Source organism: Rattus norvegicus, chromosome X, assembly GCF_021556685.1.
Source record: "Rattus norvegicus strain SHRSP/BbbUtx chromosome X, alternate assembly SHRSP_T2T, whole genome shotgun sequence".
Classification (NCBI taxonomy): Eukaryota; Metazoa; Chordata; class Mammalia; order Rodentia; family Muridae; genus Rattus; species Rattus norvegicus.
The window spans coordinates 85,788,626-85,811,503 of NC_141554.1; the positions used below are offsets into that span (position 1 = coordinate 85,788,626).

General features: G+C 34.7%; 1 protein-coding gene across 4 annotated transcripts in view; it reads right to left on the reverse strand.

Annotated features, from left to right (window-relative positions):
- Positions 1–3,519: 3,519 nt before the first annotated feature.
- The window catches only part of Pof1b (POF1B, actin binding protein), a 65,095-nt gene continuing 45,736 nt past the window's right edge, over positions 3,520–22,878 (reverse strand). For 2 of the 4 annotated variants that reach the window (XM_087599362.1, NM_001106934.1), the window contains 8 exon segments: positions 14,647–14,739; positions 13,736–13,849; positions 12,789–12,941; positions 12,382–12,501; positions 9,949–10,077; positions 9,078–9,160; positions 7,749–7,863; positions 3,520–5,525 (listed from right to left, as the gene is read on the reverse strand). In XM_087599362.1, the coding sequence (XP_087455488.1) occupies positions 5,520–5,525; positions 7,749–7,863; positions 9,078–9,160; positions 9,949–10,077; positions 12,382–12,501; positions 12,789–12,941; positions 13,736–13,849; positions 14,647–14,739 (813 nt within the window). In that variant the 3' untranslated portion in view covers positions 3,520–5,519. 4 annotated transcript variants of the gene reach the window in all.

Consider the following 22,878-nt stretch of genomic DNA (forward strand, 5'->3'; position numbering starts at 1 on the left):
TTTAAAGTTTCTCTTAGGCAGTTCGATCATTAAAAAATATCTTGTTGAATTTTTGTGTTAATATGAGTTATGAATTTATGATTATGTCATGTTTATTCCTCAAAAATAGTCATCATTTGATAAAACCATGATGAAATGCTATAAATAAAGGTACTCATTTACTACTAGAAAGGAAACTAACAATTTTTAAACTATTTACATGAGTTCAGGGAAATGGACTATTTAGTTATATTCCCAATATACATTTCAAAAGTAAAATATTGACTTAATTATTTGGTAGTTGTTTCTGAAAATAAACATAAAATCAGTTGCTTTTTCCAATATCACCAGTAGTTAAAATTTTGCCAATTGAATGATTACTCTTTAAAGCCCATTAGCAGCAGAAGAAATCTCTTACCTTCATGTGTTAGACCAATGGTCCACAAATTATAAGGTTCACCTAGAGATCTTACTAATTTGAATTCAGTGTAGTGAGTACAATTTTACATTTCTAGCAAGTTCCATGTTGTCGTGCTTTTGGGTAATAAGTGTTAGATAAAAAAAAGCATCTAGTTTAATTATAGAAAACTTTGGTGCCCTTGATTAAATAATTGAATAAGTAGATAAAGAATCTCCATATTAAGGACATGCCATTAAGAACAAGAAAAGAAAACGTGTAGATACAAACAATCTAAGATAAAATAACCTGTTGTGAGACAATGATGAGTGAGTAGGACTGATAAGAGATGGAGTCTGAGACACTTCAACTAGGAAGCCATCATGGGTTTAAAAGAAGGGAACATATTGTTTTGTTTAGATTCAATGATCATTTTGGAGAGTGTAAATACTATCATCACAGTTGCTGAGGGAAGCAAGGTACCACATAAGAGGTTGTTCATGGTTATAGTGGAATTAACAAAATAAATTCTATTTCTTTACTTAGAAATTGTCCCTAAAAAGATTTAGTCCACACAAGATAGAAATCACATTATAAATTAAAGATTGTCCTTAAAGGAAATGGTTTTCCCGGCACATGGATGCCCTAAATACCTGTAGGGGACTTATTGATCAGTCCCTTTAACAGACTAGTTTATAGCCATTGTGTGCAGATATATTTGTTCAACTCTCACTTTTAAGTGATCCATGACATGAACAATATTTTAGGAATTATTTTCGCAGAAATAGCCCTTAAATTCTACTCAGGTCTCAAGTAGGAAAACTCTCAATATCAACTTTGTACCACACACACACACACACACACACACATACACACACACACACACACAAGAATAAATTTTATTTACCCACTTCCACATATTCAATGATTAACATTACTTGACAAAGCTTGTTTCATTCATATTATTCCCCTAACAATGAAGGTAAAGTTAATTTGTAGAAGGAAGCAGCCTTGTTTGAAAGTGAAATGTAATGGAGGGGCAGGCAAAGTGATTAAACTGAGAAAGACTTCACAGAATGAGTGGGAGATAGGATATGTCCAGCTTCAAGAGGGAAGGTAAGAGAGGCTACATAAAAGTGCAAAGTGAGTAAGGAGTGGGGGAAATTCAGTGAGTGCAGTTCAGTTGAGTTCAGGCAATACAGTGGAGTTCAGTTGAGTTCACTTTGTACAGTTCAGAGTTAGTTTGAGGGAAAACAGAAAAACTCAGTCAGAATCCGAGAGAAGCCAGTTTGAATCAGCTTGGAGAGTTTTGAGCCAGAACAGCTACAACTGAGTTGAACCAGCCAGCCAGAATTCAGAGAGAAATAGAAAGGTTGAGTTTATGTAGCAGTGAACCTATAAGATGAATATTATATCTGGTGTATAAACTTTACAATTATTCCTTTATAAATTTTCAAGTAACTATTTCATAGGGATTTTTTTCTCTAAAAAATTGAGCCAGTTGGCAGTATTGATACTGCCTCATGTATCACGTAAGTCTTTTCACCTCCCATCTGATTTACAAACTGCCATTCTAGGAACATATATTTTCCACAGTATGATTTATCTCATTTGACTCTTTTAGAAAGGTACATTAAAATACCTATATATTCTTTCATTTAAACACATTGTATTTGCTTTGTTAGTCCTTGACCCATACAGAGTATTCAACAGATTGTATTAGCAAACACAGTATAGAAATAAGGCATTATTATTTTGTAAAGTCTTCCTCTTAAAGGAACTCTGGAGCATGAATTTCAAAACATTAATATGTTGGTATGGGAAAACAAGGTTTATAAGCACCTTTTAAAAATTTTTTTTGAGACATGGCTCCTTTGTGTAGCCCTGGCTATCTTAGAACTCATTTTGTAGACTAGGCTGTCTTTAAACTCTGAGATCTGCTTGTTTCTACCTCCCAAGTGTGGGATTAAAGGCATATGCCACCAAACCTGCCTTTTATAAACACATTCTTTTTGTGGTTTAACATTTTTTATTGAGGTTAACATTTGTTATTAAAAATATATGGTATAGTAATCTAAGTTAAATGCTGTATCTGGTACATATGATACACACCAATTTGCCATTGTAATGTTGAATATGGTATAGATCCACCAATGAAACAAACTCTATTTCACTGCTATAAAATTAAGTCTAATATATTTTGATGCAGGAGGTGAGGATCTGAGATTGGTCCCTGATGTCAGTATCATAGGATGCAAACCTGGCCCCTTAATCACTATCTCTTTGACTTGGTCTTCTACTGTCTACCTCACTGTACCTGCTTCTTCGCATTTGCAGAATTGGAAGCCACCTATTTAACATGTTATTCTGGGAATTAAATTCAATAAGAATGTGGAAAGCTTTGCCATTTTAATTAAAAAGAAACAAAGCCCCGTTTAACCTACCAAGAGACTACAGAATATTTTAAGCAGGAATAATAAACACATTCTTAATAAGATGAATTCAAGAAAATTACTGAGAATGTCAGTTGATACTGGGTATCATGTAATTGTGTCACATAACATTCCCATTATTCCTTTGTAGAATAAAAAGAGTTATGTCTCTTGTTCTGGAGTAAATATTAGGTACTTTTATCAATGAAAGGTATGCTTATTTTACTCTTCCCTGAAATACTATATTTACTATTAATCCTAGAGTAAGCATGAAAAAAATGCATTTTCCAGTTGAACAAAAATTACTACCAAATCAAGTAAATTTTGTAGTAGTGTATCATGGTAAAGATGTGTCATTTGAGGAAATAATTTGAAAACATTTACTTTCAAAATTCCATTATTTTCCAAAGAAATGCAATCTTTATAAACTACAATAATGAGAAAGAAATGCAAAGAGAGACTTTTGTTAAATTGATGAAAATTTGAGAGTTAAATAATTTTTAAAAATTTGCTCTTTTCATACAGTTCAAGTTCAAAAAAAGTAATATGGCTAAAGCACCAATACCACGATGGGAAGAAAATATCAAACCATGTTTGGACTTTGAAAACTAAATTTGTAAGCAAATTATCAAAGGATAAAAAAGTTCCCAGTAAAATGGGAAGTTAAGCTAAAAAAGCCTTTCCTATTTGAACTTCCACAGAGACAATACAGTTGCTTAACATATTTTATTTAGACATAAGAATATTTTGCATGACACTCTCCAGTCTCCATTTTATTTGACAAATCTAAAGTGAAAACATATGGAAATAGAAATGAGATAAACAGACATCTTCACCTGAGGCCACCAGAATTTGCATTGAGTAACTACATGGAATTGGTGAATACAGGAAGCATCCTATATAAAAATAGCAAGTTAGGGTCTACTCTGCAATCAGAGTTTAAACACAAAGGTTGTTTTCCCCATCTCATTTGCATGACATTATAGCAAATATATCAATGTATAAAAAACAGACTCAGGTCTCCTGAATGACTCGGCGAAAACATCTCCAGATTTGAATGTATAATTTAATTAGTATCACTTCCCCCTCTTATTTCTATTGATCTTAAAATGTTAGTAAAAATAATGAGAAACTTTTATATGACTCTAATTCACTATCTTAGATCAAACAGTCTTCTTAATTGCTGTTTAATTCTAGATATCATTAGCTTTCAGTCATTTTGAAAAAGACTTAATTCTCATTTTCAAACTGTAATTATGGCATTTTTCTGTTAAGGTAATTAAAGCATTCCATTGTAACTTTTGTAATAGATGGAAAACAATATACTTTTGCCATAATTGCTTATAAGAGTAGGTAGCAGAGGGAGAAACTTATCTGATCATAAAGTAAAGGGGAATTGTAAGAATATGAATCATTAACATTTTATATCATAAAATGTTGATAAACTAGACATTCATGTCAGAGAACTTAATGATTATCTTAAGTGTTATACGAATATAAATAAGACTCTTAATTTCATATCAAGACTTTTAAATATTTCTAACTCATAGTTTTAGCTCATACATTGCCACAGCCATGCTTGTATTAACTGCTTCTTAGAAAAATTAGAATATGCTTACAAACCATTGAAGAATTTTATAAAGGTTTCTGTAGACATTTTACTACAAAACTATGAACTAAACATGTAACCTGAATAAATTTGTTACATTAATCCTAATTTGATGGACAAATTTTTATACCTTTTAATTGGGTTATATTATAAAATTTCATTTTTGTAATACAATAAACAAATATTTGTATCATTTTGTAAAGTCATTGTTATTCAACTAACAAATTTCTAAATATATCAAAGACTCTATTATGAAATATTCTCCAAGTAAGAAACAGCTATCAAGTATCTTTTACTGCTAATTGCATTATTTAAGATGACTATGCAATATGTTTGTATATCACTATGAAAAATTCTACATTCATATTGCCCCACTACTACAGCACAGTATTATATGGTTTATGCAAAGTGAATGGGGTCACTTGCAGAAAATAGTTTTTAAAAGAACAGATTTTCCCAGGTACTGACATGTACTTAGAACCAAGTTGCAAAATGTATAATTTAATTAATGCATTTATTTAAAAGATATTAGCTCATTTCCATGATTAACAAAATTAACCTCCACCTTTGACTTAGCTGTTTCCAAGATATGTTAGCACTGCAGTATTCCTTTTAGTCACAAGCTTAATGTGAAAAAAGTACATTTAGGTTGTCTATTTCATGTTCTAGTTAACCCATTTTTTACATTTAATTGTTCTGTGCTTCCGTTTTGCTGAAAAACAGGACTGAATCCTGTAGTTGAGTTGCACATTTAACAGTTGTAAAGACTCTACTGTATGAATAAGTTCAACATACAGGAAGCGTCCTATATAAAAATAGCAAGTTAGGGTCTACACTGTCTGCAATCGGAGTTTAAACACAAAGGTTTTTTCTCCCATTTGCATGGTGTCATATCAAATACATCAGTGTGTAAAAGAAGGACTCAGGTCTCCTGAATGACTGGGAAAACTCATCTCCAGAATTAAATCATTCCATTAGATCCATGGAGTAGTACCGTGATTCACAATTTGATTGCACTTTAGCAATAGAAGAATGACAATTAAAATACTCATGCAGACAAAGAAAATTTCCTTTGGGTTGTAGTGTTGTAGAACGAATCCATTTATGGCTACAAAAGAAAAAATATGTATTTTAAAATTGGTTCACAATTATTTTTTAAAATCCTACCATTATTACAGGTACATAGTTACTAAAAATATTTAGCTGGGTATGTATACTGTTAACAGAAATGTATCACACTTTTATATACTATTTTATAGAGTACTCAATAAAATGATAATCTCTGGCTCAAGGAATGTGTTTTAAATGACTGTAAGGCAAGAGTGGGGACATTGGGTACATTTTGTTGTTATTGTCATATTTAGAGGTTAAATATATGGTAAAATATGTCAGCCAATAAATACAGTCCTATCATTTATGAATTTACTTGAATATATTTGGAACTTCTTCCTCTATACTCCTTTCCTACCTTAACTATATATTTCATTAGAGACAGACGAAATGGCTACAACACTAGACCCTTTAAATAAAAGATTTATTTGTTTTTATATAGATGAGTACACTGTTGCTATCTTCAGACAGACCAGAAGAGGACATCAGATCCTATTACAGATGGTTGTGAGCCACCTTGTGGTTCCTGGGAATTGAATTCAGGACTTCTGGAAGAGTAGTTAAGGGCTCTTAACCACTGAGCCATCTCTCCAACCCCATCAAGCAATTTTTTTGACTCTTAACTTTTAGGATCAAATTATCCTTTAGGGAAAATTTGTATCCTGTGCAGACATAATTTTGCTATGAATCTGATACTTAAGTTATTAGTACTTTTTTCATTTGATAATTAGTAATATTTCTCAACAAGTTGATGGTCTGAAAATGATTTTAAAAGGGTTAAACTATTCATGTATTTGTATTTTTGTTGGAGATTTACTTCATACTGCTTACATTCACTGATTACTTAAAAGATGGATGCCTACTTCTGTGAAGGAACATTAGAACTGAAATCATCATGACTTTTATCACTACTGAAGTACTTTAGTTTGTTTGGCCAAAAGATATATATTTTCTTTTATTTTTGTCTTTTTGTCCTCCCACCCCCCCACACATACACCGTTTTTTCCCTAAGAGAAGGTTACACTGTGTAGCCCTGTAATTTTATGGTATAATATTCTTTTTCAACATATATGTATCAAAGTACAATAAAAATGCAAAACATATATACTCTAAACCTTTGTTTCCAAGTTCCACACATCCGTTTAAAATCACAAATCTCAGAAAACAAAGCATTATTAGTAAACTGAATGCTCTCCTCATGCTTTCCTCATGCTCTCTTTCAATCCACCTCTACTTTTTCAGACTAAGCACTTTCTTGGGTTTACTAACCATGGATTTTCTTCATCTTACTATATAAGCCATATGACAGGTAGACAATAACAACACTAAAGTTGCTGTTTTGAATAAAATTATGTATGGATCAAGAGCGGAGATTCTGAAATTTCTCTGTCGATTGTGCAGGAAGAATGTTTCACATTCCCGCACTCATGATCAGTGAATTACTATTAAAATATCTTACAAGATTGTAGAGGTATATAATTAAGAAAAACTCAAGAGCATTTCTTAATATTAGCAAGTTTTCTCAAGGTCAACATTATTAAAGTTTGGGATCATATGATCTTTTGTAAAGAGTACCCTGCATACCATAGGATGTATGGCAGCACTTTGGTCTATACCCAGTTGATGTCAATATTGCTGATCTCTACTGAAAACTGAAAATGTCCAAATACAGTAAACATTCTGGAGTAGGAAAGTAGATGCCACTGGAGAGAACTATTGTGCTGGGGAATAAATACTTCCTCTTTGATGATCACTATTCTAAATGTTGACAAAGAAAGCAGTAAACATCTGAAGAAAGTAGCTGGCATCCATGTACAAGAAGAGATTGTAAAACAATCAGCCCTGTAGTAATGAGTTGAATTATTTAGAATGGCGTTGATATCTATGTTATCTGGTTATGTTAGAGAAGGAAGTTGACGAAAGAAAATTTTTGAGTAGATGTTATTCGCATGGTTACTTGGCTTCAGATTAAACCCCAGAATTTAAAACTGGAAGATATTATAGTTTAGTCAGAAAATAGACACAAATCTGTTTTCCATTTTTTAAAGGAATAAAAGGTAACAAGTATCCTCATTGAAGCTTACAAGATAAATTCTATTGATCCATTCACATTCATGTTCTGTCCCACTTCAAATTGTCTATGACATCTGATATTTTACCTCATTTTTAAAAGCTATAAATATGTAATTAAAATAGGCTAAAAATACCCAAATAAACTTACACAAGTCCATTTGTCTTCTGTTTTCTCGATCACAATAGTTTGTGTATCACTACCTGGTGGTATATATTCATAGTCATCGTACAGGAGACCTAGGATTGGATACTGTGTTCTGTACCTATACACCAAAAACAGAGTTACTAGTAGTATGAAATAACTTTCATTTGTAGTCATTCCCATTCCTATTCCCCTGCAGAAATAAATTTATCACTGAATGACTTCAAATGAAATGCCTTCCCAAATATGAAAGTACATATTTTATGTTAAATAAAGGGAGGAACATATGCTTCTGATTTTGATGGCTCACTGGTAGCACAGGATTATAATACACAGAAAAGATAAAAACAAAGTAAGTACCATAATTGCTGAGCTCACCACTTGGAGGTTTTCATGGTTACAGGATAGGGAAAGGAAAATCAACTGGATTCTAGAAAGTTTATTAAAGTGACACAGTAATGTATGTCACAGTCGTATCTTGTGTGGTAGAACTCTATAGTGACTTTTTATACATAGAAAAAAGCAGTATCCTGCCTCTGCCTTAATTACCAACACTTCCTGATATTCTTTCCTAAATTCACTAAATTCCTAAAACACTAATTAAAATTTTCCCGAATAAATAACTCTTAAGTTACAAATGTTATACACTGAGTAGGCTAATAAAACCTTGTGCTGTTGTCCTACAATCGGCATGCAAACTATTCCTTAATGTATCCGTACTTTACATGCTACTCAGTCACTGACTCAGCCTTCTTCACTATCAGTTCAACTGGTGATAGCACACATTTTATTTCCTAAAGCACAAAATTACTGATGCTGAAAGTTCAGATGTATATATTCTTTAAGTCAACATACTTAAAACAACTGTACTTAATAATGGAAAAATTATGTGCTGACCTTGATAATATATGCTTTAAAATCAAATAAAAAATCAAAGTTTTATATGAGTTTATATTATCCAAGGTTTCAGGCATAAACTTTAATTAGTGAAACATGCTTTTTACATAAAGGGTTACTAATCTCAATTTGAATAATCAGGGCAAGGTAAAGATTGCTTTCCACAACTTAGTACAACTAAATAGCTATCAACTGATAGCCCTAATTACATAAAAACTGATTTGTTATTATTTTATAGTATTTAACATACTGTAAATATGATACACAATTATCCTGACCATGATATCAATGCCTTTTTTGAACATTCATTCTCTAGTAGAATTGCTGACAAATAAAAGATACAAACCCTTTTTAGTAATACACACATCCACTAGGAGAATAATAACTTAAATTTTATAATAACTTGGCCCATTAGAACGTCATTTTAAAGTACATTACTTTTTTGTGGTGATTGTAGTCCTTCCACCCCCAGAGGGTTGGTTATGGGATGAATATATTTCTTGTCTCAACTTTGAGAGTTCCTTGCAAATAAAGCACAGTAATAATTTAAATAGAAATATAAGCATTAGGTAAGATGTTTACAAGAAACCCCAGCATGCCTCCTGTTTTGTAATTCTACTAATGTTTATCCACAGTAGCCAAAATCTTATACATGCCTTTTAAGAACCCCACTAACTGAGGTAGGATGCTGACAATTGGATGGACATGGCTGTCAGTATGAAGATGTGATTTATTTTTTGTTCTGAGCAGTTGAAAATGAAGGCAAATTAATAATAATAATAATGATAGTGAAATTTCCATAAGGAAGTAAATTCAGAGACCTAACAAATTTATTATGAATGTTACTGTGAGTGCCATTTTTAAAATAATAGTAGTTCCTTTAGAACTTTGTATATACTAGATTCTGGGCTACATGGTACCAATACAACACAATGAATCTAGTATGCTAAGTTCTAAAGGACTACTGTGAAGGAGGAGTTCATGATCTAAGAATGAGCTCACAGGCTTTAGAGAATTTCACTGTAATAAAATAAAAATCCAGTGTCTTAGAAATAGTAAATGTACAGCACCTGTCTTTTTTTTTATAACTTCAATTCCTTCTTTCATTCCATTATGGGTAAATTCATATACATACATTGATATATAGTAAATTATATCTTGGAGATGTGTCCTTTCCTTGGTGTTTTCATTAGGAGCCTTTAACCATCGCTCCCTCTCAATGTGTCCTTTCCTAATCCATGGGAATTATTTATTATATAGAACTTAAGTGTACCATTCTTCACCTTGCATTTTCTCTCCCTTTTCTTACCTCTGATTGACGCTTTATAAGAGAATCCTTCTCTTCCAGCAAACTTGTCAATTCATGAAGTTTGAATTGGAAATCACTACAACTTCCTTCTCTTTTTGAAACATCTTTTTGGTACTGGTTTAATTGAGACTAAGGATTTAGAAATAATAATAATTATCATGATTTTAAAAATACAACTTAATGCTAATATAGCATAGTTAAGTCAAGCCACATAGCTAGTTATTAAATGAAAAGTAATATATCAATTTCTATAAATGTCTATAGAATTTTATTGATATAAAGCATAATTTGAAATGCCAGTTTCAAGTTTCTCATCTTAAAAATCTGTGCTTGTGATTTGTGATTAAGTACTGTCTATTCAACTGCTTTAAGCCATAGCAATAAAATAAAGCTAAGAAAAGAGGCACTTCAGATTTAATCAGAAACAAATTAAGGCCCCTTCAATCTTAATGTTATAGACAGTGGCCTTCGGTTCACAAAAATGACTTTTGATCCATGTCTTTACTGAATATTCAGAGCATTCCAGGGAGATAAGCATCTCAGAAATGATCCAGAATAATATAGTAACAGCTGCAACTCGAAGGGAAGATCTGGAGGCAAACGTCTTCCTCACTTCCACATATGTGGACATAGAAGCTGCCAGGTTAAAGTGCTATTAATAACATTAGGTTGGAAAAGAGGAAACCAGTGAAAGGAATTTTGTAGAATGATCAGGAGGCCATTCACAAACTTTGTTTTAATTTATTTTAGAAAAAAATCACTAATATTAGGAAAGAAAAATAATTGTCCATTTCATCCATCAAGATATTTAAATGTCAGGGCTGGAGAAATGGCTCAGCTGGTAAGAACACTGCCTGCTCTTCCAGATGACCCAGGTTCAATTCCTAGCACCCACATGGCAGCTCACAATGGTCTTTAAACTCCAGTTTCAGGGGATTCAATATCCTCATGGAGACAAAACAACAATCCGCAAAAATTAAAAATAAATAAATCATAAGCTATTTAAATATATTTTTCTACCTTTAGGACACAGTAAATTAAGGGTCAGTTAAATCAATTCAACATAGAATTATAAGGCAAGATACTATATATTTACTCTAACAAATATCCTAATTTTGATGTCCATTATAGATAAGCATAGTCCGTAATAATTTATCAGAAGTGACAAAATTCTTAATATGTGTAATTGTTAAAATGCAGAGAACAAATGATCATGACATGTTTAGCCACAATTAATACACGTAAAACCCAATTCTTGAACCTATGGCTCAGGGAATATCAAGGAAGAGGGGACAGTAAGACTGTAAGCAAGCAAGCCACAAGACAAGTAAATGTGCTGTGAGATTGACCTTTCTATCAATGACTGGGAAATTTCACCCACGATACCTCAATACTGCTGCCTAAACAAGACCTGCAGAAAGATACTATCAATCAGCATGGTAACACAGAAAGAAAACCATCTCACCAGGCCCTACTGTAAACAAACAACTACAGGCAACTAAGGAATGCAGAGAATGGGGGAAACAGCTTGCTGTATGTATACATCCCCTAATTTGTTATTCTATACTGAATGGTTAGCCTCAAAATTATACAGTAACACTAAATAGGCTGAGCATGTTGTATTTATGTATTTAGTCATTTATAAAAATATATAATAATATTTAAAGAAAAAAGGCAAGAATCTGGAGAAGGAGCAATGAATGGATGTACAGGCGAGATTGGAGAGAGGAAAGAAAAGGGGGAAATGGTATAATTAATTTTTAATTAAAAAAGTAACCAAAATATCACCCAGATAAACTATGGCTTAGTTATACAATGTTATATATTATTCTTCTGTGAATAAACATGCATTAAGCAATATTATGAAAGATCCTTCACCCATCTCCCAAACATAAGCTGTTAAAAATTAATAAAAATCAAGGCACTGAACTTAATATCTTTTATGCCAATTTAGAAAAAAATAGCTTAAAGTATAAAATCCTTTAACTTGAAGTACCAGTTAGAAGTTTCACTGTTTTTTTAAGATACAAAAGTTTATTTAAGAAAAGGTTTTAGAAAATATTAAAGTCTTCAATTTATTTTTCCTTTAGTACTTTAAAATTGTAACAGTAATTTATTTTTCTTTTTAATAGTGGCCGAGTAGAGGAGTGGTGGTGATGGTGATGATATTTTAATAAAAAATTACCTTATTAACTTGTCCATACATTCATGATAAATGTGCAAGCTTGTATGTGTATGCAGAGGCCAGAAAGAGGTAATAGATCTAAGAGAGCTGTAGTTACAAGCATTTGAAGGAGGACATGCATGGCTTCTTACATGGCTGATGGTACCCAAACTCTCTTTAACCTCTGAGTTACCTCTCAAGGCCCAACAATCAATATGTTTTTAAAAAAGTTTCTGTAGACAATTTTATGCAATGCAGGAGCAACATACCCTTAGCTTGCTGATTTCTCTATCTTTCTCAAGTCTCAAGTTTTTGACCATCTCCATATAATGGTTGCCAATCTCATCCATTTTACCCTGTAGCATCGAGCCCGTGCAAGTCTCAGACACCTACACAAAACCAAAATAACTTTCTGTAATTAGATTGTTATGAAGGAAATACATATTAGGTTTCAGGATTTATTAAGACATGAATACCATGTGATTAAATAAGATATTGAAATAATAAAAATGATCTTGACAGGCTGTTTGATAAAGCTCAAGTATCAGCATAACACAACTTTCATTGAAGGCCAACCAAAGGGGTCCAAATATGTCCCAAGGTGAAGTTTATATATTCTACTAAAAATGGTAGCTTTATGGCTATATAACGAGGACAATACGATAAAAAATAATACCTGTATTCTAAGGTTTTTATTCTCTTGTTCTAAATTACGTTTACAATATTCAAGTTCTTTTAGTCTGTATTCCATGTCCGACAGTGTATGTCGAAGAGAAAGGTTATTTTCTTCCAATGTCTGACATTTTGAGCTTGAGTCTTGAAGTCCTTGCTGTAAAGAAAGTACAAGTCCATAAGAAGAATGCATTTTGAATTTACAAAGTAAGTGCCCTTTTACACTAGAGATTCATAGAGAAATATGGAGAAAAAAATTTTCAAACTAAATCCTTTAGATTCTTGCCTTTAGATGATATTTTAAACATCATTCTATGTTTTGATCTTTTCCCTAATCTTATGTGTCTAACTTGAGTAAAAAGGAATAACATTTATGTAAAAGTTTCAGTCCCAATTTAGTTATTAGATCCTTGTTAGTCTGAGTATATCATACTATCCTAGCAGTCCCTAAAATGAGCTTGCCTTTCACTGTGGTAAGATGATTAACTTTGTAAAAACTTTGGGAAAGTCATGAGACCAAATTGAGAGAATGAACTCTGAAGGCTCATCATAGTTTGGTTAGAACCATATCTGCTCAAACAACACAGAATGCCTATAAAGTTCATTCCCTTGTCTATTCTGTGCACAAACATAAGATGTACAATTTTTCCCATTTAATACATCATTAGATTAAATGACTGAGTCAACTTAGATTTTCAGTGACAAGTTTGTTGTCCCAAAATATAGAGAACTGTGTACTTTGTATGCTTTATAATACATAAGGTTGCCTATTTTTTGGGAGGATATTCAGTTGTTGAAAATATGCAAAGCTGTCCAATTCTCAGATGGCCAGATTCTTCCGTCACACTGTAATACCGTCTGAATTGCTTCTCAGGACTTCATCGTGTTAGTAATTGTGCATGTGGAAAGCCATCATTCTAGAGTATCACCTACAAAACACAATCAACTTACTTGCTGTTGGCGATTATTTGCTCTCACTGATGCCAAGAGTTCTTCATACTCTTTTATTTGATTTTCCTTGAATGCCAAGTCCTTTTCAAGTCTTATCTTGTCATTTTCCAGTGACTAAAGGCATAAATTACTTATTAGTAATAACTAGCAATAATTCAGAGTTATATAAAATTGTTAACAGATAATGTCTTGATTATGTTGTAAAATTTAAATAAAAACTTGTTTCATCTGTAACTGCTTAACAAAGTGGAATTCTTCAAAATCAAGAGAAATATAAAATACAAACACATGGACTTTGAAAACCTATATTGAAAGGACTATTTTATGGATTGCCATGAAGCAGAATGCTCTGAATAATTTTTTACGTTTTATTTCAATCTACAAAGACTTCTTAATCTCAGCAGGTGGAGAATCTTCAAATTAAAATCCAGCTACCTTTATGAGACTACAGAAACTAACTAGAAAAGTAGGGGAAAACACTCCAAAGCCCTCAAAGTACTTTTTGGTAGAGTGAAATTTTATCAGAGAAAGGGGTCTTCAAGTTGTTTTATTTAAAGAGAAATTCAAAATATCTTTTATTATTACAATAAAGAAGGAAGTTCTTATTAAATGACTACAGTTCTTCTAATTTTGTAGACAACTCTGGCTTTAAGCATTAAATTACCTTAGTGGGATATTAAATGATTTGTGCATATCAACATTTCCATGCACTCATGGGACAGTTCCTTTCTCATCTTCTGATGCTAATTAGCTGTTTCACAAAATAATTCATGTGTATGGATGGCTAATATTGTTATTTTACAACATATTTTTAAAAGTATACTGAACGTTTTCATTTCTGTGTTAAGAAGCTAATTATCAGAAATACAGGAGAAAGAAATATCAAAATATTTAAAATATTTAAATCTTACTGTCAAATCATTTTGAAGATGTCCAAGTTCCTCCCGTATGTTGCTGAATGTGGAGAGCACTAGTCGCAGGGACTTGTCAGACATACCCCTCATCTGAAGGAAGGAAAAGATCGAGGGTTTGTTTTTACTAATGCTTCAAAATAGGCAACACTAGCAAGTGTAGCTTGTTTGTATTTTTATTCTGTTGTTACAAAAAATACTTTAGATTTTTTTTTATTTTTAATACAATTCTTTGAGATAGTCGCTCACTGTGTAACCTTGACTGGTTTGGAACTTGTTCTGTAGCTAAAGCATGCTGGCCTTGAACACACCAGAGATTCACCAGCTTCTGCCTCCCAAATGCTGGGATTAAAGGCCTGTGCACCACCACACCCAGCATTTTATACATGTTTCCAATTAAAAGAATTCTATCACTTTCCCCTTTCCTTCCCTCTAGACCCTCCACTGTACTCACATTAGAACCCCTCTGACTATGCTCTTAAGCAAGTCAAGCAACATTCCTGCAAAGGTTTTAACTAAGCCTTTGGAAAACATTTTTTTTTCATTTGTGTGAAAACAGTACTATTTCCTTCACACAGCAGAATTGTATCATCTAATTTTCACTTTTGATTTTACTCTTTACTTAAATGATTATGGAAAATAATAGACACTTAATCTTCAAGTCGTATAAAGAACGTACTGAAGTGTGCTGTGATGGCCATGGATTCTGCCTGAGGTGTGAAGAATTAAGTTGTATGTCAAGTACAGGGCACTTTGCCCCAAGCTATTCCAATTGGAGTTTTCTGGCAGTAATTTGTCTTGAGTGACACTACCACCACCCCATCCCCCAATTCGTTGAGACGTTTGAAATGTAGGCTATCCCCAAACACAATTCTTAAAATGATGTGCTCATTTTACATGTGTATGAGTGTTTGCCTGCACATTTAGATATGCATCACATGAGTGCTTGGTGCTCTTGGAGGCAGTCAAAGGACATCAAATCTCCTGGAAGTATAGTTACTGAATGTTTTTAACTTCTATGTTGGTGTTTGGAACTCAACCTTGGTTTTCTACTATAGGAAAAAGTGGTTCATCTGTGCTGCCCCTCAAAATCACACAGGCTATTGAGGCAGAGTAGTGAACAGAACGAGATGGCTGCATTTTGAATGCAAACCCTGATGGCAACTACACCATTTTGTTTGTTGCAAGCACATAACTACCTGCCTACCCAGCAAGAGCTAGGAGGAGGTAACCCAATCACAGTAGAACACACATGGTATGTACTCACTGATATGTGCATATTAGTCTAAAAGTTCGGAACACGCAAGATACAATCCACAGAACCACATGAAGCTCAAGAAGGAAAAAGACCTAAATGTGGATGCTTCACTCCTCCTTAAAAGGGGAAACAAAATACTAATGGGAGGAAATACAGAGACAAAGTGTGGAGCAGAGACCGAAAGAAAGTCCATTTGGAGGCTGTCCCACCTGGGGATCCATTCCGTATACAGACACCAAACCCAGACACTATTGCGGGTGCCAAGACGTTCATGCTGACAGGAACCTGATATAGCTGTCTCCTGAGAGGCTCTCCCGGAGCCTGACAAATACAGAGGCAGATGCTCACAGCCAGCCATTGGACTGAGAACAGGGTCCCCAATACAAGAGTTAGAGAAAGGACTGAAGGAGGAAGAAAAACAATATCAACCAACCAGAACCTCCAGAGCTCCCAGGGACTAAACCACCAACCAAAGAGTACACATGGAGCCACCCAAGGCTCTTGCTGCATATGTAGCAGAGGATGGCCTTATCTCACATCAGTGGGACTAGAGGCCCTTGATCCTATTAAGGTTAGATGCTCCAGTGTAGGGGAATGACAGGGCGGGGCGGCGGGAGTGGGTGGATGGGTGGGTTGGGGAGCACCCTCATAGAAGTCGGGGAGAGGGTGATGGGATAGGTATTTATGGACCAGAAACAAGGAAAGGGGATAACATTTGAAATGTAAACAAAATATCCAATAAAAGAAAAAAAAAGAACTATGAAGGGACAAGATCATCTGCCAAGGTTCTTAACCTTAGGGTTGTGATCCCTTTGGGAGTAGAATATCAGATATCCTGCATATTAGACATTTATATTACAAGTCATAATAGTAGCAAAATTACAGTTATGAAGTAGCAACAAAGTAACTTTAGGAAGGTTCAGAATTACTTATTTAGATGAGTCAAATATTACCACCTATGAACTTCTACAACTAAAATTAAATTCAGAATACGTGGGAATATAGACATATCAAAACCCATGTCTAAATGGCTATCATACACACCAGGTTAAATAATGATGCAACGCACACATGTAAAAGGTAGTAAACCTCACACTAATGGGTGCAGGCTTATTGACATATCATCAGATCATGTGGTATATGCATCATGTCATCAACAAATGATAAACTTTCAGATCTGACCTGAGAACTACTGCTCATAATAGTCCTATCTTCCTGGCATGCTTGAATGTCATTGATATTAGTTGGGATGGCCTCATATGGAGTATAGGAGGACATGAATACCCATTTAACCATGTAGAATTTGGAGAGATTTTGTCATGCAAAACTCCTTCAGGACAGACTTTCTTAATGTCTTCCCTAACTACCTCAAATGGCTCTCATTGTGTTTGTATAAGCGCTCAGCCCTTTAGACTTCTTTGGCTCTCATAGTTTAATGGTTTCTTTGTATGACTGAAAAATCACAAACATGTATACATAAAACATACTGAAAGCTCAAGATGATAAAAGAAATACTGCAGAAAACCTTTAGACAATATTTGACTCAAACCAAACTCCACGAGAGGTTGGTTTAGGGAAATTCTGACTCTTATCTCATGTAAGGATAAAAGGATGAGAAATGAGCTCAGACTTCTGCCATTATCTGGATTTAAAGAGATACACCAACACTATTTATTAGGTTCATGTCAGGAAAAGCAGAGTCTAGAGATGAAACTTTCATTCTAACACCACAAAAATGATACCCCAAGCTCTGTCATATCAACTGACATCATAAAGCCTTCCGTTGTATCATATGTAATCAGGCCAATTAGAAGAACATTCACTTCAACTTGGCAGTTAATAGAAACTGTCCCACTTCCTCAGAATGTTTACCACAGGAGGTAACCTTCCAAAACAAGATATCAGAATAAGACTTTCATGTGTTAAAAGTTTCATAACAGAGTAACCAAGTGCTCAGGTTTTCAGCTAGATTCAATACTCACTGAAAGACTAAAAAGAAGTCTCAAGTTGATAAGGAAAATCAAATGATAGATATCAATATCAAGATACAAGGAATTTTTAGAATTTCCCAACAAAAGCTTTCAAGCAACCATAAAATCCTTTAGCAAGAAATTACAAAAATTGAGAAAGAGAAAGCCACAGATTTTTTTCCATCAATTAAACCAGGAATGCCTGACAAAATATGTGATTGAATATCAGTTCTAGATAGACAGACAGAATGACAGACATACACACATACAAAAGCTGTAGTTCTCATGATATTAAAAGCCATAAGAGAATATTGACATTTAATTTTCAGAAGCAAAGCTATTCAAAAATATTGTCTCTTTAAACAAAAATAACATAAACTATAGAAAATCATGAACCAATAAATTTCAAATTATAAAATTTAATTACTGCATCCAGTAATTACTCCTATCACAGTTTCTTTTTTAAACTTTCATACAAACAAACAACTGACTCTGACCAGGATGCAGGGGGATGGGATGTAAATATATTTCTGATAGGAGTGTAAGCTTGTGTAGCCACTAGGGAAATCAATGTGGAGGATTTCACAAAACATTATAAAAGAAACTACCATATAATCCAGCCACAATACTCTTAGGTATATACTATGTATATATGAGTTTTATTTAGTCATAAAGACTAACACTGCTATTTTGAGCAGTGGCTAGAATGGCAGATTCTTTAAGCAAAACAAGGCAGACTTCATATTTTTTCTTTTATGCATGGAAAAAATATATGTACATACACATGTGTGTGTGTGTGTGTGTGTGTGTGTGTGTGTGTGCGTTCTCTAACATGGAAAAAAGGGAATCATATCGAAGGAGAAGTAGGGTTTTTTGGGGGGGTCGTTGTAGGAAGGTTTACCTGTAGGAGGATCAAGGAAAAAGTGAGGAATGGGTAGATAAATATGTACAATGGCGGATAAACGGAAAAATTTCCTAATGAGAGTTGTATGGCCTGCACAACTTTCCATCCCACAATCCCTTGCACCCTTCCTTTCCAACTTGAGCCCAGTAGAATGGCTCCCATAAAGAAGGGTGGCTAGAAGAAGAAGGACCGTTCTGCCATCAATGAGATGGTGACCTGAGAAAACACCGTCAACATTCACAAGTGCATCCATTGGGGGCTTCAAGAAGCATGTTCCTTGGGAACTCTAAGAAATTCGGAAATTCCCCTTGAAGAAAATGGGGAATCCAAGTGAGTGCATGGACATCAGGCTCGATAAAGCTGTCTGGGCCAAGGAAATAAGGAATGTTCTATATCGCATCTGAGTAGGTTTGTCCAGAAAACATAATGAGGATGAGGATTCACCAAACAAGCTCACATTGGAAACTTATGTGCCTGTTACCACATTCAACACTCTACAGATGGTCAATGTGGATGAAAGTGAACCTGCTGAACGTCAAATAAATTGCAGTACTGCTAGAAAGAAAGAAAGGAAAGAAAAGAAAAGAAAATCTCCTAATGAAATTATTTTCTTCATTAATTAAATGCTTGGAAAATTAAAACAATAAAAAAAACAAAAAAGAAATTAAGAAATAGGCTTAAAACAGATTATTCTACAACAGACCATTGAGTCTTGGCAAAGAAATGGGTAATAAAAAGAATAACTGAATAAAAATTTTAGAATAATCCCTATAAACAAGAAAATAGCAACAAGAAAAATCGTAATGAATGGGTTATAAAAATGAAGAGAAAGGACAGAGAAAAGTAACGTACAAAGGAAAGTTCATAATATAAGCAACAGTAAAAAAAATTACTATAATGAAATTGATCCAAGAATCCTCTATGCCTTTATGCATATCTAATGGTCACATAATGAGAACCCTGGAATTAAAGGCAGAAAATAAAAGAATATTCAGAGAAGCAGTGGCTAATAAGTTCTCTGTATTAGCAATTTTCATTAATATATCTGTACATACAGAGAGAGTTGGATGGAGGGGGATGGAGAAAAAGTATGAATACCAAACAGGATATATTCAAAGAAATCTAATCCTTGAGAAATCAAAATAAAAACTACTTAAATCAAAACCCGAAAAGTGTAAGAAAAGCCTTAGTTATTGGAAAACCATAAAACAATAGCAAGTTCTCCTAGAAATAATGGCAATGAGATGCAGATACTGAATTCCGGGACACCTCTGGAGGAGTTAGGGGAAGGTCAAAGGAGCTGAAGAGGTTTGCAACCCCATAGGAAGAACAACATCAACCAACCAGACACCTCAAAGCTCCAAGGGACTAAACCACCAACCAAAGAACACACATGGACTGGTCTGTAGTCCCTTCTTCCCCCACCCACCACCCCTCACATACGTATGAGAGGGCTGCCTTCTCTGGCCTCAGTGGGAGAGAATATTCCTATCCTGTAAAGGCTTGATGCCCAAGGGAATAGGGATGTTGGGGTGCAGGTGGGGAAGCACCCTCTCAGAGAAAAAGGGGGGTGGGTGTGCCGAAGAACTCTTGGAGGGTGGACAGGGATGGGGAGGCAACATTTGGAATGTAAATATATAAAACAATTTTAAAAATAAAACTTAAAAAGAGGGAAAAAACTCATAAAATGCTCAAAGAACAGAAATGTCAACTATGAATTTTATAAAAAAAAGAAATAGAGTTCCTTTTCAAATGAAGAGAACAAACCATGGTATTTTTCAGGCCTTGGAAATGTAAATAACAAATAACTATTAGACCTACTTTTAGACTAGCTAAAGGAATTTCTCTAAATAGAATAAAATTCTAAAGCAATTGGGTATTAAGAAGGAAAAAAGTTATATGGGTAAATACAACAGGCTATAATTTTGTTGAACTTTTTATTTATATTTGATAGATGAAATAAAATTTATGGTACAAATATGTTGTTTATGATCAGAGAAGAAATGTTTCAGAATAATATAAATATAATGGTAAAGAGACATAAAACCCTCAAAGCTTTCTACAGCTTCTGAAACTGGTAAAATGTGCTCAGATCTACACATGGAATTAAATAATAGATATATAATCTGATAGCTAAAGAAACTACTAAAACGATGTACCTGAAAATAATAATAACAAATCTAAATGGAATTCTGTAATGCCATGTATTTCATAAATAAGCAGAACAAAGAATAAAAAGAAGAGAAGTCTGTGGTATATTAATTAATGGTTGAGTTAGGAGGGCCTAGATCTCTGTGGAAAGTGCCACCCTTGAGATGGTGATATTGAGTTATGTAAGAAAGAAGATTGAGATAACCCAGACCCAAAAGGACATGCATGGTATGTAGTCACTAATAAGTGGATATTGATGCTAAAAATTACAGATTACCCAGGATACAATCCATAGAACTCAAGAAGGTTAACAAGCTAAAGGGCCCAAGTGAGGACACCTCAATCCTACTTGGGAGGGAGGAGAAATCAATCACTCACCGGATGGGGAGAGAGAGAGGGAGGAACCTGGATGCGAAAGGGGACAGGGAGGGGAACATAATCAGGTATTGGGTGGGAGAACAGGACTGAAGCCCTGAGGGCCAGCAGAAAGAATAGAAACAGGCAACCTTGGGAGGTAGAAGGTTGTGGGACCCTCTAGAATATACCAGAGGCCTGGGAGGTGAAAGAGTCTCAGAACTCAAAGGGAGGAACCTTAGATGAAATGCCCTACAGTGGGGAACCTCCAGTAGAAAGATAGAGCATCAGGTACAGGGATGGGGTTGCCATCCCAGAATCAAAAACTCAGACGCAGAATTGTTCCTGTCTGAAAGAACTGCAGGGACAAAATTGGAGAGGAGTTTGAGGAAAAGGAGGTCCAGCCACAGGCCAAATTGGGATGCAGTTCAAGGGACGGCCCCAGGCCTGACACTTACTGAGGCCATGGAGTGTTCAGAAAAACAGGCCTATCATGACTGCCGTCCAAAAAACCCAACAAGCAGCTGAAAGAATCCGATGCAGATATTTAAACCCAACCAATGGACAGAAGCTGCTGACCCCTCTGGTTGATTAGGGAAAAGTTGGAAGAGAATGAGAAAGAGGCTGACCCTGTAGGGAAGACCAGAAGTCTCAACTAACCTGGACTTCCAAGATCTCTCAGACACTGAGTCACCAACCATGCAGCATACAGGAGCTGAGATGAGGCCCCCAACACATAGACAGCAGAAGACTGCAAAAGTCACAGATGATGCATCTAACAACCCTCAAGGGGCTGGAAGCCCCAGGGAGAGGGCTGGTCTGGTAGAGTAGGGAATGGAGGGATGGGGGCATCCTCCTCGAGATGGGGTGGGGGAGGAGGCATGGGATGTGGCCTGGGAGGGGATAATATCTGGATTGTACAAAAAAAGATTAAATTAAATTTTAAAAAAAGAAAGCAGATTTAAGGCTCTGTGCCCCAGTACAGGGGAATGCTAGGGCAGTGAGGTGGGAGGGAGTGGGTGGGTGGGGGAGCACCCTCATAGAAGCAGGGGCAGGGGGATAGAATAGGGGGTTTGTGGAGTGGAAACTGGGAAAGGGGATAACATTTGAGATGTAAATAAATAAGAAATAGAAGCAGATTGAGTAAGCCAGGGGCAGTAAGCCAGTAGCTGTATTTGTTCATGTCTTCTGCTTGAGTTCCTGCCCTGACTTCCTACAAAGATGGATTGTTACTTGGAAGTGCAAAGTGTAATTCAGCCTCATCACAGCAAAATAAACTGCGAGTAGTTTTATTTTAGTTTTTGAGGAACCTTCCTAGTGATTTCCATAGTGTCTGGATACTTTGCATTTCCATAGACCATATATAAGGGTTCCTTTTCCTCTGCATCCTGGCTAGCATTTGTTTTGTTTTTTTTTCTAGATATATACATACTACTTTCGGTCATATTTCCTTGGCTTCCTTATTACAGGAAAATTTCCTATTCCTCTGGATTCTATCCTTGCACAACGCTGGAAAGAGAAGGCAACACCTGAACTTGGAACAGGGAGAAGTAGAGTATGAAATGTGCATGAGGAAGAGAAGAGAAAGACTGATT